At 31.1% G+C, this 18,342-nt stretch overlaps 4 protein-coding genes and 1 pseudogene across 4 annotated transcripts; 2 read left to right on the forward strand and 3 right to left on the reverse strand.

Annotated features, from left to right (window-relative positions):
• The window catches only part of LOC21388898, a 13,091-nt pseudogene extending 2,346 nt beyond the window's left edge, over nt 1-10,745 (forward strand).
• A 317-nt stretch (nt 10,746-11,062) lies between these two features.
• On the reverse strand, nt 11,063-12,248 carry LOC21388899. The gene has a single exon (XM_010097851.2). The coding sequence runs from the start codon at nt 12,140-12,142 to the stop codon at nt 11,627-11,629; it is 516 nt and encodes a 171-aa protein (XP_010096153.1). The 5' UTR covers nt 12,143-12,248; the 3' UTR covers nt 11,063-11,626.
• Nucleotides 12,249-12,584: 336 nt separating this feature from the next.
• Nucleotides 12,585-13,539, reverse strand: LOC112091539 (uncharacterized N-acetyltransferase p20-like). The gene is given in 1 exon segment (XM_024165461.1): nt 12,585-13,539. A coding segment is annotated over 1 exon segment (522 nt). The 5' UTR covers nt 13,112-13,539; the 3' UTR covers nt 12,585-12,589.
• A 351-nt stretch (nt 13,540-13,890) lies between these two features.
• LOC21388900 (putative ribosomal-protein-alanine acetyltransferase) lies at nt 13,891-14,770 on the reverse strand. The gene has a single exon (XM_010097852.2). It carries the CDS (start codon nt 14,611-14,613, stop codon nt 14,098-14,100), a length of 516 nt encoding a protein of 171 aa, XP_010096154.1. The 5' UTR covers nt 14,614-14,770; the 3' UTR covers nt 13,891-14,097.
• Nucleotides 14,771-15,418: 648 nt separating this feature from the next.
• On the forward strand, nt 15,419-16,363 carry LOC21388901 (uncharacterized N-acetyltransferase p20). Its single transcript, XM_010097853.2, has one exon. The coding sequence runs from the start codon at nt 15,646-15,648 to the stop codon at nt 16,219-16,221; it is 576 nt and encodes a 191-aa protein (XP_010096155.1). The 5' UTR covers nt 15,419-15,645; the 3' UTR covers nt 16,222-16,363.
• The last annotated feature ends 1,979 nt before the right edge of the window (nt 16,364-18,342 follow it).

Below are 18,342 nucleotides of genomic sequence, written 5' to 3' on the forward strand. Positions count from 1 at the left end.
CTTCTTTACTGTGTCCTCTTCTAATAGTACTTTGGGCGTTTTGGTAGTGAGAATTTTGTAACTTGTTCTTTTCACAAAGCAAAATTTTTTTATTTTATAAAAAATTTAAATTTAAATTTTATTATAATATTTTTTCTTACATAAAAATTTTGAGTAGTAAAAAAAAACACACCTATCTAACCTTGGAGGGACCCCTCAGCCTAAAGCATTTGTTGGGTCTATATATAATTTGGCTTCTTTAAAACAGGGAATAAAAAGTTCCTTTAAAAAAAACAGAGATTTATATGTAGGGATAGGACATTGTAAATGTTTATAAATCTCGGATTTGATCAAAATTTTCTTTAAAATTAAAAAGTATAAAAAAATGATTAAATTTATGAAAAATTTCATTTTGGTACTTTGCATTATATTGAAATATAAATTTAATATTATATATTTTTAATAATTTCATGCCGATATCTCGATCTTTTAAAAAAATCTTCTTTTACTACCTCATGGCAGTTTTTAAGAACATAAAAATACAAAATTACCATTATTATTAAATATATAAAAAAAGACCTTTTAAAAAATTTTAAACCTGCAATCAAGATTTTTGTTTTATATTTGGGACGGAATGAAGTTTAAGTGTTTAATTACATATTTAAATTTTTTTCAAAAGCTTTTTTATATTTAATAATAAGGATAATGTTATCTTTTTTTATCTCAAAAAACTATCCTAAAGTATTAAAAAATATATTTTTTAAAAAAGTTGAAATATTAACATGAAATTATTAAAAATAAATGATATTAAATTTATATTTTAATATAATACATAATATTAAAATAAAATTTTCTCTTAAATTTAATATAAATAAATCGTCTTAATCGGAGGTCTAAGAGTACCTTTTTTTTTTAAAAAAAGGAAAAAATTCTGTCACGAATCTTAAAAAAGTGGGCGTAGCTACAATTAACGCTACTATCAGTTACATTCTAAAATTTATCAGTTACGATGACATCATTGACTTCAGTAAGGTATTTAAATTTAATTCATTATTGTAGAAACTTCTGACACAAGTTTATGCTCTATGGGCAGATAGCCTGCCTATTTGATGATCTTAACGGTTTTGAGATTAAGTGCTTGTTTAGTTTATTAATTTAAATTTATATGTGATAGTTTTTTATTATAATAAAAAAATTAAATAAGGTTGTTTTTAAAAATTTTTTACTATAATAAAATTTAAATTTTAAATTCAAATTGGTAAAATAAATGGGGTCTAATTTAAATCTTATAAAGCAAAAGTGAGGGATGTATCGTAAAAAAATCTCATGTTTATAAATGCCTGTAATATTTTTATGAAGAGTCAGTATTTTTTTTCATAAAAAATTTAAAATTTAAATGTTAAAATTAAAGATTATTAATTTAAACACATAAATTAAACGAGTCATGAAAAAACATGAAAGTTTAATTAAATTCAGTTACATTTACCGTTTATACTTTCAATTATATAATTATAAATTTACATATATCTAAATCTCTACTGTCTGGGTTAATCGACCCCACTTGATTTGATCAATTATGTGGGATGTTCACTGCTCTCAGCATAATAAAACTTTGATATCATTAAAATAATAATTGCATTATTATATGGTATAAAATATGACATTATTATGATAATAACTACATTATTTTTGATAATTTTATAGTATTTGAATTTTTTTAAAAATTTCTAACTCCAGATATGTATCTCGCATAATAAAACTTTATTTTACAAAAATCAAATGATATTAAAAGACTCAACATTATAAAATTAAATTTATTTTGATACTATTTTATATAAATTAAAAGATATTAAATCTAATTTAACATAACAAAATCAATTTACTAACAAAATATTATTATCACTTTATTAAATAGATCATGTCAGTCTCCTTATGTTTATATGTTGGCCGAATTTGGGCCCCACTTAAGTCCAGTTAAAGAGCCAGATTCCTGGTCCAACATAAGGGCCCACTCTGTCATCATGCGTCATCATCGATAATTTTTGTTGATTACTGTGGTAATCGGCTACACGGAAGTACCAAAGTACCCTCGTAGGAAAAAACCATCAAATTTATATAAATTTAAGGAAACATTTAGTTCATAAATTAAAATCATGATATTATAATTATTTTTAATTTATGTATATTTTTTATGAGAGAAAATATTATAATAAATTATGAATTATGATTCAAATCATGTATGAATCATTTAACCAAATATTCCCTTAAAGTCCATTCACTTTATGCGTTTAAATTAATAATTTTTTAATTTTAATGTTTAAAATTTAAATTTTTTATGAAAAAAATGTTAAAATTAAAATTATAAATTTAAATACATAAAATAAACGAACTCTTATGGCATTAGGAGAAAAATTTTCCACACCATATTAAGAGACACAATAATTTATAAAATTATACGTTAAAATTTATAACTAGAATGATAAAGTTGTAAAAGTTAAGATAAACTTATTAATTTTAGAAGAATATAATGGATAATTTAAATTTATAAGTTCTAACGTAAAATTTATAAATTATCGTATTCTTTCAAAATTAACAAATTTATAATAACTTTTATAATTTTATCATTCGAGTTTACAAATTCTAACGTAAAATTTCATAAATTATCGTATCTTCTAACACGGTGTCAAAATTTTTTCTCCTGATGCCTAAAAGTAGGCTCTTACAATTTTACATGAAATGGAAGGGAAATATTAATTTTTTTTAATTTTTTAGTAGATAGTAGATGTGAAATTAAAACCATTTATGATCAAGTAACTTTTATCAATATCATATGTTTTTTATCTCAAAATTTATTAAAATGATATGAAAATAAGATATGCTTTCATAGTATAATTCTTTATATTTCCGTAGATATGATATTAAAACCTTTTATGATTACAATCATATGAAAATAAAAATAGACTTTCATAGCAAAATCCCCTGTTTCTAAATTCTAAAAATGTAATAATAAAACATTTAAATACATGAAACATTTTATGGGTAATCAAGCTAGTGGAAAGATGCACATGGATTGCAGTTCCAAAGCCCTTTAAACTTATTAATAAAATAAGTATAATGATAGCTCTTTTGTGCAACTTCTTTTAATACACTGCTTTGGGGAAATTCAATGCAACTCATCAATGAAAACACCTCTGTCTTAGCCTTTTTGAACCATAATCGTCAATCACTAATAAGCTATGTTAACTTTGTTACTCATTGGTTTGACAATGCCTTTTATAATTAACAAATATTTATCATGTGATTACTTCAGTTCACTTACTTCCTTATATTCATAAGTTACTTTTAAATACTCGAACAAAAAAAAGTACTTTAAAATACAATTTTTATTAGTTAAAGGCATCGTTCATTTCACCGATTCAAGTTTTCAGTTTTAAGTTTCTACAATAAAAAGTTCTCAGAAAATGTCACATCTAATTTTTTCTACTACAGTGAAAAGCTCTCAGAACAATATCACATCTTAGCTCGAATTAAAAACTCGAATCCGCAAAGTAAACGAGACTACAGTAAAAAATTCTCATATAAAATCACATCTCAACTCGAATTAAAAACTCGAATCAGTGAACTAAACGGGCTCTAAGACTCTTTAGAAGTTGTGACGTAGTAGTCACTAAAAGGAAATTAAAAATAAAAATAAAAGGCGTAGTGATAACAAACATAACTTGTTTTCTGTATCATTTCATAGCTATATATACTTGTCAACTTTGTACCCATAGTTTTTTGAATACTTGTTTTCCATCCAATAGTACCAACATAGGTGGGATGAAAAAAGAGGAATCGAGTGCTAGCAATCCCATCTTGATATGGCATAGAACGCAACAAATTAAAATACCAGTACTTAATTTTCCTTGTTTTTCATCGAATACCTATATAGATCCCGACTCGATTAGGTCAATATGTGAGTAAGAGGTGGGCCCTATACACATGAGGAGTCTACCCTTATTTCACATATGATTCGAACATATATTATTACATTCTTCATTATTATTATTATTATAACCATTATCATCATTATTATTATTACTACTACTATTATTATCTTTTTTGCTAGTCAAAATATTATTATTATTATTATTACTACTACTATTATTATTTTTTTTAATTGTCAAAAAAAAAATTTAACGGTACACTTCATATCTCTTAATCCCTTCTATTATAATAAGGAATTCTGAGGATTACAGAGTATATAAAAAAAATATAAACTAATTTTTCACTAATTATTTAACTAATTTTCACTCTCTTTTATGTGGCCCGTGAAAATCTACTTAATTTCCCACGAGGTGAAAGAGAAAAATAGGTAAAAACTTGAGATGAATTAAAATTAATAGGTCAATAGTTTACATAAATTAATAAATAGGCTAAATTATTGTTTTCGTCCATAACTTGTCTGGTTATGAATCACAACTTAACAAATTTATCCATAATTTATGTGATTATGAACCATAACTTAACAAATTATGACTTATTAATTTCTATAATTAAAAAATAATCTATGTACTTTTTAAAATTTTTTATATTAGCGTATTTTCTATTATTTCCCTTATTATTATTGTTATTAGCATTAGCATTTCATATCATGTATCCTCCGTCTATCTACGATTAAAAGTCGTGATGGAATTAGACAATCATGATATATTGACACGTGTGACATTTTGTTTTGGGAATTTCCATACAACAATTTCATAAGTCTTGACTTGGTCAATTTTCTCGGACTTCTCTACCTCCAATTAATGGAGTAAAAGTTTTTATTCATTTATTTTTTGGTGCAAGTTTATGTACCTTATTGTCAAGCATTATATCTTATTAGTAGTGTACTTTTTTGCTAATCAGTTATTAGTAGTGTACTTAAGACTGCATGCTTTGCACTAAGTTTTGTATATAAAACTTTGCGATATCCTATAAATGATTATGTGTATACTTATTCTGAAATGAAAACTTTCAATTACGAGTCTTAGCACCACTAATATTTTCTTTAGGCAAATCATAAGATAACATTATTATTATTATTATTATTATTATTAGGTCAAAATCACCATTCTCTAGCTATTGGAACTTTGTGAAGATAATTTTCTCACCAATCACTTATAAAGAAACAAAAGTCTAATTAGGGCCTATTTGAGAGAGCTTTTGTTTTTACTTTTTAGTAATTGTTTGGAACAAATAATTTAATTGGTCAAAATAATTTTTAAATTTTCTAATAAGCAATAAAAGTGTTAGAATTAAGTTTATAATATCTTGATTAAACTCTGATATAAGTTTCAAAGTCTATTCAGAAGCGCTTTTTTTAAAGATCACAATTTCTGATTTTAACTGAAAGCTCTTCTGATTAGCTAAAACACTTTTAAAAACAACTTTTCAACTTAGAAAGTCAAAAATAGCTTTTAAAAAGCACTCCCAAATGTGCCTTTAGTCATACTACCAACGTCTTTTCTCATAGCAATTTTATATGGCCTATAAGGCTACTTGAGCCCCCCAAAAAAGAAAATGCCTAAACCATAATTAGCCAATTTATATACAAGGGTTTTGTATACGTTTAGCCTTAACTTTCAAAGATAAAGAGTGATCTCAAATCTCTATGTACCTAGAAAGCGATACAATACCTAGAAAAACGCCAAAACCTCCTTAATTAGAACCTAATGCAGCACAAACTCCACTATGAGAGTGACAAAAGGTCCGAAGGGTTAGGTTTATAATAAACCTCGATTAGACAAAACATGTAGTGACATCACGTTAAAATTGATCCAAATCTCGAATTAGCTCATTGATGTGTTCTATGAGCCTTAATTAATAGATAAATTGATAAAATATTACTAGAAGATCATGACTCTGAACTAAACATATATATTGATGACCTAACACCCTAAACATTTTTTTATATTATAAATAAAATTTTCACTATATATATTATATATAATGTATAATATATATATATATATTTATATAGAAGTAGATGTACGTCAGCTGGGTGCCATGCATGCAGTGCCTAAAACTTGTGGAATAATCCGGTAATTCTCATGAGTGAACTAATTATAATTTGTACTTGGTTTCATAGTTAATGGCCAAAGGAAAAGGATAATACAACGTTAGAGATTCTAAAAAAGAGGCAATAATCATAATTAAGTTTTCCAATATTAAGCTACCAAACTATATTGATCATTATTTAAATTATACACGATTGACAAGGAGGCTTATTAGTTTAATAATTAATGAAAGATATATGAGAGAACATGGGGCTTAAACATATGTAGTTAAACTAATCAATAAATGCTTCTCTCACTAAAAGAAAAATAGATATATAGACAGGGAAGCGAAACGATGAACAAATATGAAATTAATAACTTGAATTTTATAATAAATAAGATTTTTTTTAATAATTAATAACTTGAATTTGCCAAATAAGCTTAATTAATTAAAACGGCAGCAACTCTAAAATATTGTCAACGTCATGCCACCCCCTAATAGTTTAGGCGAAACTTGAGATTACTTTTTGAACTTCTCATTCATGATGTAACCTTATTTAGGGGCAAAAGTTTACGACTTTCAAGAGCATTTCATTATGTCTTTATGGCATATTCAATATAGATGATTTGATAAGAGGTGGATCCCATCTTTGTTTGTGTTATTATTGGAGGTAGGTCCTGATCTAATGTTAGGGTTAATTTTCTCTTCACTAACGAAAATATATAAGGCCCGTTTAGTTCGTTGATTTAAATTTTTAATTCGAGTTGAGATGTAATTTTATATGAGAGCTTCTTACTGTAGTAAAAAAATTAAATGTGACTGTTTCTGAGAACATTTTATTATAACAAAACTCGAATCGATAAAATGAACGAGACTTAAGCAATTATCATATACTTCATCAATAAAAAAGAAAGAAAGAAAAAAGAAAAACAATTGTCATAGAATTTTAGTGCTATAGGTATAGGTAGGTGTCTTCTCAAAGAGAATGGAGTGAATATATGGTCATAAGGATCTGATTGTGAGAACTCTTCACCAAATGGTTATCTTCATGCTGTGCATCAATAATTCAATGATATTGATTTCTATAGGGGTCCCACATATATAGACTTGTGGTCACTTGTTTGTATCCACGTCAGCATTGATGTGGACTAATGTTTTGAGATGGGATCGATTGAAGGGGCTGACAAGACCAAGAAAGATCATAGACACCGCCCACAAGAAATTTTGTTTTAGGGAATGTTTGATTGGAGGATTTAAATCATGATTTAAATTATAGTTCATGTATTTTTTCTCATAAAAAATACACATAAATAAAAAATGATTCTAATCCATGAACCAAACGTCTTTTTAGGATTCAAACTATGATTTGAATCATGGTTCATGGTTCGCTACAGTGTTTTCTCTCACAAAAAATACACGTAAATCGAAAATGATTCTAATCACATGATTTTAATCCATGAACCAAACGTCTCCGTGTATGAGTAACCCCCACTAATGGCTAACCATAAATCTTATATAGATTCAGGAAATTTCTATACGAGTAAGATTATAAGGTTCATAGGATCTTGGCGGTGGGTATACTAAGGCCCCGTTCACTTCACCAATTCGAGTTTAGAATTTGAGTTTTTGTACTGTAAAAAGTTCTCAGAAACAGTCATATCTAATTTTTTTACTACAGTAAAAAACTCTCACATAAAATCACATCTCAACTCGAATTACAAACTCAAATCAGCGAAATGAACGGACCCTAAATACTAAAAGGAGATAAATATTTTTTTAAAGTGTGTAAATATGAATTTTTACTTTTTATTTTTGATTAATACCGTTTTTAATCATATAAATAATTATATTAGTAAAAAAAAGTATTAATAAAAAATAAGAGATAAAAATCAACATTCATGCACTAGGTAAGTTCTGAAATTTTCTCAAAAATTTCTAAAAGATTTTTAAGGTAAACTAACATAAAATCTGTGTGATAATTAGCAACAAATTAAGATGAAAGATCAACAAGATATCATATGAATTATGAGAAAGTTGTGGTAATTTGTAAATATACTTGCTGGTGGGATGGGATACAATTTTAGAGTATCATTCCTTTTTCATCAAATTCTATTAAGATGGTCATATTTTTAACAAATAATAATAAGAACAGGACAAATTTTAAACCATATTAAATCTTCACAAATTCTGTTAATAAATTAGCCATAAACTCCTTAAACATTGTCAACTTAAACCTTTCCGTCTATTTTCATTAATTTTCTCACGGTTTTACTAAGGAAACTTATCACGTGAGTTAATTTTATCATAAAAGACCACAATATCCCTACTAATATTGAATCAAAAGAACAAAACTACCTTCTGCAATTCCAAAACCCCAATTTTGAAAAAAAACAAACAAAATCAATCTTTCCTGTACATACGGGATCTGGCTGTGTATAGGGGGAAAAGAATTGTCTCTTTGCTTTTGTAATCACTTTTTCTTTGCATAGTTTCTCTTTAACCATTTAGCTAAAACCATAAATAGTTTAGTAAAAACAGCAGTATTTGCTAGATATCACAGCTTGTACTACTCCTCAATGCCATGTGAAAGACCTATAAAAAGGTAAGGATAAAAGGAGTGGACCCCTCAGAATTCATATGTCACTTTTCATAGCTTTTAAGTGCTTATATATGGCCCACCCTTGGTCCTACTTTCTTTTCATTTTATTTACACACATTTATATGAGTTCCAAGAATTACTATTTACTATGCAAGAGTGATAGATCTCTTATCTAATAATTATTTTTATTAACTAGGATCTCACTTATCCCCTTAACCGATTCATCTTATGTGAGTAACGGAGTTTTAACTCTTTAAAAATGACTGGAAGTACTCATCTAAAAATAATTGACCTATGTCAATATCTAAACATTTAAGTTTAAACTGAAAATTTGAACAAAAATTTTAATTTTTAAGGGGGCGTTTGGTAGAGGGATTCGTTCCCTGATTCGAATCATGATTCGTGGTTCGCTACAGTATTTTCTCTCACAAAAAATACATGTAAATCGAAAATGGTTTGAATCCTCCAACCAAACGAACCCAGAAAAAATAATAAAAATTTAAACTATAATTTAATTAACTGAGAACCAAAAGGCATTTTAACTTAAAATATGTCAATGTAAGGAATGATTAGTATGGGGAAAAAAAAAACAAAGAAGCAAATCCTAGACTAGAAGCTTGTCCTTTTCTACACATCAGTCGTCATAATCTTAACCCGTACTTACTGGTCAGGTAGGCTCAATTTTTCGGCTCAACTCTACCCTACTCGGCCGATTTACACCTCTAGTAATGATTTAGCTCCTTTCTTCTTCTGTCCTTTTCTACACAACAGTCGCCATAATTTCACAACGAATTTGTAGAAGGATAGAGATATCAGTCCTAGTGGTCTAAGCTAATTGGACCAAAATACAGTAACATTATCCAAAGAGTAACTAGGCAGGTCCAATATGTGTCGGACCAATCAGATAAACATTAGTAGCCTAAAAAAGAAAAAGAAAACAGAAGGAGAGAGATGTAAAAATAGAAGAAAAAGGAAAAGAGAAAACTACAGAGTAATTATCTTATTATTTATTTATGTTATTAAAAATAATTCTGATAGAATATGAAATGTATTTTAGTAGAATACGAAAAGTACCCTGTCAGGAAAAAAGAAATATTCTAAGTAGAATATGAGTAAAAATATTCTGGTAAAACGTACTTTAACCATGACAATTGTCATTATTTCTTTTATTATATCTCGAGGTTGAAGGTTTTGTTTTCGCATGGCAATCAATAACAAATCTTACTAATGCTTGAAAGCTTAGGCCTTTTTCTATTGGATTAATACTGCAATCTGTTAGTTCTAGTGTTGTAGTTATTTTTTTTTCTTTTTATTTTTTTAATGATAAAAAGTCTGAGTAGGGAGCAATTAGCGTCAATGGAGTATTAGGCTGACAAAAAAACAAGCATTCACATTTAATACTCTTGTGGGTAACCACAAGCCCACCACAATAGTCCATTACTGCTAGGCCATCATATTCAGTGGTTTTTCTTAGTTTAAATGCCCTAAGTGATTGCTCATTAGTCCACTTTAAACTTTCAATTTTTGGTGTTGATTAAACCAATTTCTTTTACCAATTTATGTTGGATTTGGAGCTAATACATGATTGTTCTAGCTTCAAACAATTAAAGTGTACTGATCACTCTAAAAAATCAATCACTTATTACCTATATGCAAAGTAATATGTAACTTTCAATGTTTATCATACTTGCAACTTCATCAAACAGGTTTGTGCTAATTAATTACAATGGTGTACAAAAATTATCTCTCATCAGAATGATCCCAAACAGGCCCTTAATTATGGCAATTTTGAGGTTTACTACTCAAGACTGACCCTGGACTTTTACACAAACAAGAAGGTCATAGAGGACATTGCCATAATTCCCACAAAGCGGCTGCGCAACAAGATCGCGGGGTTCTCAACGCACCTGATGAAGCGGATTCAGAAGGGCCTGGTGCGAGGAATATCTCTCAAGCTCCAAGAAATGAAGCGCGAAAGGCGCATGGACTACGTCCCTGATGAGTCCGCAATCAAGACTGATGAGAGATCAACGTTGACAAGGAGATTCTTGACATGCTTGCTGCTCTTGGCATGTCTGATATTCCTGGCCTAACTCAAGTTGAGCCTAAGGCTGTCATTCCTTTCCAAGGTTTCAAGAAGAGGTTTTGAATGAGATTTTCTTTTAAGGCTTTAGTTTGTTTTCTTTTAGTGTCATAATTTTATATGACATTTGAAGTTTAAATGCTTGATCTTTGGGATGAAATACTTGGTGATTGGATTTTTTGAACATTTGGTATTGGTTAACATTGGAGAATTTTTTAAGTTTATGATTGTTCTCTTTAATGGGATAATTAATTTGTTCCTTTTGTAAATTTCTCTAAATTTAATTATAGCTTCTTCACTTCATCAGAATTCAGAAGTATGGGGCCGTTGTGCTCGTTACTAAACTTGTTGAAGAGATGAAATATAATCAAAGTATGTCTTGATCACCATACGAAGATTTAGAATAAATGCAGTTTGGAAAGATAAAATTTCGTCAAAGAGTTTTACATAAATCGAAGGATATTGGGCCTAACTCAACCTAACAAAACCGGCTTATTAGGAGAGGATTACCCTCACCTTATTAAGTGGATCATGTCAATATCTCCAACCAATATGGGATTCTAATACGCCCCCTCACGCACAGCGTGGACCATGCCAAACCGCTGCGAATAAGTCGATATTGGGGGACTCAACATTGTAAAACTGGGCCTGCTCTGATACAATTTTACAGAAATCGAAGGATATTGAGCCTAACTCAACCTAACAAAACCGGCTTGTTAGGGGAGGATTGTCCTTACCTTATTAAATGGATCATGTCAATATCTCCAGTCAATGTGGGATTCTAATAAAGAGAAACAAATGAAAGGCTCTTATAAAAGTTTCTCTAATGTGCTTAAGCAATTTGACTAATTTCTCTAGTTTATACTGTCTAAACCAATAACTAATCATTTCTCATTGCAAACAACTCTCAGAAATGGAAAATTTTCTGTTTTTGTTACCACTTCAAACTATAGAATCTTATCAGTTGATAAAAAGCTGTAGATGAACATGTCTCTGATTTCACCTTTACAGAAGCCATACTTCCTCAACAACCCTTCTTTTAGGAACCCAACCTTTTCAAGTACCCTTTGGGAAGCTCTATTCTCAACCTCCACCAATGCCTCAAGCCTTACCAAATCAGGAAACTCTTTCAACGCCGACGAAATCATCACTCTCAGTGCCATTGCGACAATCCCTTGGCCCCAGTAGGCTGCTCCCACAGCATAGCTAACATGTGCCCTGCATTTGTTGTCGCCAGATTCTGGCTTGACCGAGACGTATCCTATCGAACGGCCATCCAAACATATGGTCCGACGCCATGGATGAGGTATGACAACCTTCTCAACGTATGTCAAGGCTTCTTCCTTGGTGGTTATGGTGTTCCACCTTAGGTAGCGTGTTACTCTATCATCACTTGCCCATTCGAGGAAGTCATCTACATCAGAGAGCTTGAAGGGCCTAATCGAAATTCTCGGGGAATCCATGGATCGGAAGCTTTGATTTTGAGAGTGGTTTTCAATCTAAATCTTGGAAGAGAATATGAGTTTCAAAGTGAATAATTGCTTGGGAAGTGGACAATGCAAAAGATCAGGACTTGGTCAAATATGATGAGCTAAATTTTAGAATCTGGTCCAATAATACAGAGTTGGGTGCATACACTGAACTTGCCTATTAGCAGACAAATTGCTCATTCTTGGCATGTGACTCAATTTGCTTCATAAATGTCATATTCATTATTACGATAAAGAATTGATAATGAAAGCAAGTTCATTATTCAAGAATATTACAACTGTAACACCAGGAAAAAAAAAAGTGACATGGGTCAAGCACAAAGCAAATCTGAAATCTGTAAAACAAACTATTATAGTCAAACACAACAAGAATTAAGGGAAGTTTTAAGCATCAGATTTAAGATTGAAAAAAGTAACAATTCAGGTCATAAGATCACCAGACAAAAGACTGTACATGACAATATCTTTTACTGTGCCTTTGTTAAAGGTATACTTCCTTAGGATACCTTCCTTGTAGAACCCGATTTTTTCCAACACCTTTTGAGAGGCCTTGTTCTCTACCTCAACCAAGGCTTCCATTCTAACCAAATGTGGGAATTCTCTAAACCCTTCAGAAATGGCCACCTTCACAGCTCTAGGTGTTATGCCTTGGCCCCAGTACTCGGCAGCCAAGGCGTACCCCACACGCGCTCGACACTTGTCATCGCCCTCTCGTGGCATGATGAGCACAAATCCGATCGAATGGTCACCGATGCATATGGATCTGCACTACGGGTGGGGAATGCAGAAGTTGCTGATGTAAGAAAGTGCCTCTTCCTTGGAAGTGAATGTGTTCCACCTGGTGAATCTTGTCACCTTCTCATCGCCAGCATATACGAGGAAGTCATCAGCATCGTTGATCCTATAAGGACGGAGTGTGATCTCCAAACCACTGGTTGCCATTTTCTTTGGACTAATTGCTATTGTCAGAGTTGGAAAAGGAATACACACACACACGGGGTATGGTATCACCAGAGGAAGTGCATGCTTATGAACGTTATATATAATTAAAATCACATAAACAAAAGTATGAAAAACCCACAAAATCTTAATTAGTTTAAATTAGAGCACTACTGGGTGAAATGGATAATACTGATATTGTTCTTTTGATAAAAAGAAAAGGCCAAAGAATTAGGCATCTGACAATGAAATTTTTGTTAAAAAATTGCAGACAACTTTGACACAGATCACAATACAGATATTGTTCTGTTTGCGAATAAAAGCGAAAGCCAAAGAGTTGGTAGTAGGTGATGATGATTCTATATATTAAAAGATTCTAGACAACTTTAATAAACAGATTACGCTTCAGGTTGATCAAAGAAGAATCAACTTTAGTATTCCTAGCAATTTAAGTTTTGTTCATTTAACACACGGTGACATAATTAAATTGGCCAAAAAGTCTGACAATAGGAATTCAAATAATATTGGGCTTGCGAAATGCTCAACTGGGTATAATATACAAGAATTTCTTTTTCCGCCATTGTATTATCTTAGATTTGAAAAATAAAATTAATTACAGGAACTGGTTCTCTTGTTTGGGCTTTGGATGTTCAAATAAAAATTCTTCCTCTTAGTCAATTAATTTTGTCCAAGAGAAAATCAAAGGCGGCTCTTTTGATAATAAGGTATGTCACCACAATGACTCAAGTGGGTCCCATAAAATGGATTTACAAGAAATGAGAAGGTAGAAGACTCAATTAACCATGATGATACATTTTTATACTTAGTACATCTATGTTGTGAGCAAGTACACTAAACAAACATCAGAAACAAGTTGGACAACACTTTTTTCATACTTAAAGCAAAGCAAAACAAACTTCACAAAGGTGTGAATAAAACATACCACTAGAAAAATTCCAACATTTTCCAAAGAAATGGAATAAATTTGATCACAGAATCTTATCAGTTGACAAGAGACTATAAACAAAGACGTCTTTGATTTCACCTTTAGAGAAGCCATATTTCCTCAGATGCCCTTCTTTTAGGAAACCAGCCTTTTCTAGCACCCTTTGGGAAGCGCTATTCTCAATTTCTACCACAGTCTCAAGCCTCACCAAATCATGGAACTCTTTGAACACCAAAGAAATGGTCATCCTCAATGCCGTTGTAGTTATTCCTTTGCCCCAATGATCTGCTCCCAAAACATAGCTAACGTGTGCGCGGCATCTGTCCTCGCCGGATTCTGGCTTGACGGAAATGAATCCGATCGAACGGTCATCCAAACATATCGACCGGTACCATGGATGGGGTGTGGCAAACTTCTCAATGTATGCCAAGGCTTCTTCTATGGATGTTATGGTGTTCCACCTGGAATGGCGTGTCACTCTATCATCGCCGGCCCATTCGAGGAGGTCGTTAGCATCGGAGAGCTTTAGCGGACGGAGGGAAATTCTTGAGGAATCCATGGAGGGTTTGGAAGCTTTGAGTTGGAGAATTGGATTTCTATCTGAATTTTGGAGGAGAGTTATAGGCACTAGAAAAAAATGAGTTACTGGATGTGGTTAACACAATTAATGACCAAGGCAATTATAATAAACTCACACTTAGAATCTAGTTCAATAAGAAAAAACCTGTCTATAAGCAGACAAATAGTCAATGCCACTGCTACAATATTGCGGACTGCCCCAAAAAAAGACAAGAAGAAAGATTAATGAGTTGTTCTTTTAGAGTGTGATTTGAGTGTAATTTTTAAGTTGAATTTAAGTTATAATTTGAGTTGAAGTTGTAATTTGAATAAAGTTAAGTAAAATTGAATAAAATTAAAACTTAAAAAAATGTGAACTTAAATAAAATTGTAACTTAAATTTAAATTTCTTTTAAATTTTGTTGAAAAAAATAACCCCTAAACTACTAACGTTGTTCTTTTAATAAAAAAGATAAAAACTAAAATCCAAAGAAGTACCGGATGACAGTGAATCTCACTACTAAAATATTCCTGTGTTTCGTTGAATAATACTTAGAGAGGCATAATTGCCTAGGATCAATTCCTCTTCTTAGTCAAATTCTTAGTCCGCAAGACTTGGTGACCAAGCGTCCACTGCTTATAACTCGTCTGCTATAGTATTGGTCAACCAAGGCGGCTATTGCCAGCATCTCTTGTTATTCTCGCTAGTAATACAATATTGTAACTTTATACATGTGTATATATATAATATATAATTATACAAAAGGGTGTATAACTCCTTGTCCATCACTCCAAGTAACGGAAAAGTGACTTGACGGCTTGCGCCCACAACAACCTAGTCTACCTTCATCTCAAATCTTGCTTCCAGGAAATTCCTTGTGACCACTAGCTTGTGTATATATATACTCAAATTTTATGTAAATTCTTCCCACAATATATCCATCTCCTCTCTCGTATTTATCACTCATCAAGGCTTATATATATTATAGTACTGCCCGTTTTAGCTGATCATAGTACTCAAAGTTGGTCAGTCATGCAGCAAATTCAAGTTCCTCGCAAACCAGATCATAATGGAACAGATATAGGTGGTGATCATGAATTCCAAAGGATCTCCCTCCGGCTGTTGGATCTCTCCGACATAGACGATTTCATGGTGTGGGCCACGGACGAAAAGGTGACACGTTTTTGCACTTGGGAGCCTTACACCAGCAGAGAAGAAGGGATGAACTTCATAAATGATAAGGTTATCCCTCATCCATGGTTCAGGGCAATTTGCCTTGGGGACAGGCCAATTGGTGCCATTTCGGTGACCGCGAATTCGGGCAATGATCGGTGTAGAGGCGAACTTGGCTATGTTCTGGGGTCCAAGTATTGGGGCAAAGGGATTGCCACACAGGCTGTGAAAATGGTGGCTAAGACCATATTCAAAGATTGGCCACAATTGGAGAGACTTGAAGCTCTAGTGGATGTGGAAAATGTGGGGTCCCAAAGGGTACTTGAAAAAGGTGGATTTCAAAGGGAAGGAGTTCTTAGGAAGTATTTTCTGCTCAAGGGGAAATCTAGGGACATGGTGATCTTTAGCCTTCTTTCTACTGATTCCCAATCTTGATTCAAATGATAAAATGTATGTATTAAATATTTGTTTCTCCATTGAAGATTTGTATTAGTTATAGTCATTTTGGCTTTTGTCACACCATTATAATAAAAATTTGGAAATAACATTTTATCTCACATATTTGGTGAGAGGTTTACAATTTGGTACTAAAAGTAGAACTACAAGAGATCACTCGTCTAAAGTTGCCAGTTAATGAATGCTCATCATGTATTAAAAAGGAGTGACAGAATTGCTGATGGGTCACTTGCTTGTGTGTATTTGACTCACCAACATATTAAAGGCAGAAAAAGTGAATGCGTGAGTGTTTATTGTGTATTTATGTGAGAGGATGAAAAAAGGAAGGCTAAAGCTGGATAGTGGATACTAAAGCAATAACCATGGCCTAAAACTAGAAAAATTGAACCATTACTCTAAAGTGGTTTGAGGTCTTATTTGTTATTAAAAAAAAAAAAAAAAAAAAAACAGAGGTCTTATATGTAAAGAGGAATGAGAGCGAAAAAAGGGAAAGCAATGGGATAATAGTGACTCATAAATGCATGACTGGCCAAATTAAATATGAGCAGTTGAGGATAAGACGTTCTAATTTTTTTATTACTAAGAGTAATAAAATCGACAAAACAAACAAATAAACATGTACAAATTTTATAATGGTTTACTTTTAATATTATTAAAATGAGACTTACATTTACTTTTAGCTGTTACATAATTTCACTACCATTAATAAATAAGATTACATGAGAAAATCACATATCGTTTACACTATGTTTAGTAGAAAAGAAAGTGAAAAGAAAGAAAAAGGTAGAGAGATTTTGAGACAGAAAATAAAAAAGTATGGTCTTTTTTTTTTAAATCTGAAGAAAAGTAGATTATTTGATAAGAGAGAGAAGGAAAGAAAGTGAAAGGAAAGAAAAAGGTAGAGAGATTTTGAGACAGAAAATAAAAAAGTATAGTCTTTTTTTTTTTAAATCTGAAGAAAAGTAGATTATTTGATAAGAGAGAGAAGAGGAGGAAAGAGAAATTTAAAGGAAAAATAGTACAAGTGGAACCGACCATATTTTATCCTTCCATAAGTGGAGAGATTTTAGGAGGAAAAGTTATCACTCTAACAACAAGATGAAATTACTTTCTTGGCCTCATTTATAAATTAATATTATACTTTTAAATAGGTAAAATAGTAAATACACATTAACTCTTTTTCTTCATTCCTTCAATGCCAAACAACAACAAAAAAAAAAAAAAACGTAACTCTTTTTCTTCATTCCTTTCATGCCAAACAACAACAAAAAAAAAAACCATTTTCTTTTCCATAATTCTTATTTTCTATTATTCATCTTTTACCTCTCCATCCTATTTTCTTTCCCTCTTACTAAATATAGCATTAGACACTTTGTGTTTTTGTAACTTCTCTAATGGAGCTTCTCTAGTAATACCAAAAAAATGAACTTTGGGCAATTTATCTATTTTCAGCCGTAATATCTGTATTATAAACTGTTTATTCTACATATTTTTTCAATCTAATATAATTTTAAACTAATCTAATAGTTAGATGCCTACTAGAAAAATTCTTTTTCTCTAAATCCTAAAATCAACGCTTCCCTAATAACTAGGTTTCATAGAGTCAGCACTAGCAGTGGTTCTGGTTTATTACGCTTGCATATATCAGATTTGTTTCAGAAAAAAAAGGGACTTATTCTTGCTATGATTTATAAAAAAGAAAGGATGAATTTAAATGAGTGAAGTTCCGCATTAAAAACCGGAGTTCTTTGTATTTCTGAATTGTCATATTGTGTTTATATATTCTTGGCAACTATTTTGGCAAATTCAGGGAAGTATTGGAGTAAATTTGGGTGCTATAAAGAAATTACATGGAAATTAGATGAAAACCATAGAGAAAAAAAAAGGAAAAAAAAAGACTATTTTTCCGTATTCCATGTAGTACTAATTGAGGTAAAGAAAAGTGGTAAAAATTAGATTAGTGCTGAAATTTTGGATGTGCCGCCTGCGACTATCGAAAATTTTAAATTTTTACTTGATGATCGAGCCCGAATTTTCAGGCTGCCTAACCCGACCCGAGGAAGACCATGGACGGGCCTCGGGCAAGTTTTGGCTGCCCGA

The sequence above is a fragment of the Morus notabilis genome, unplaced genomic scaffold, assembly GCF_000414095.1.
Source record: "Morus notabilis unplaced genomic scaffold, ASM41409v2 Scaffold1508, whole genome shotgun sequence".
NCBI lineage: Eukaryota > Viridiplantae > Streptophyta > Magnoliopsida > Rosales > Moraceae > Morus > Morus notabilis.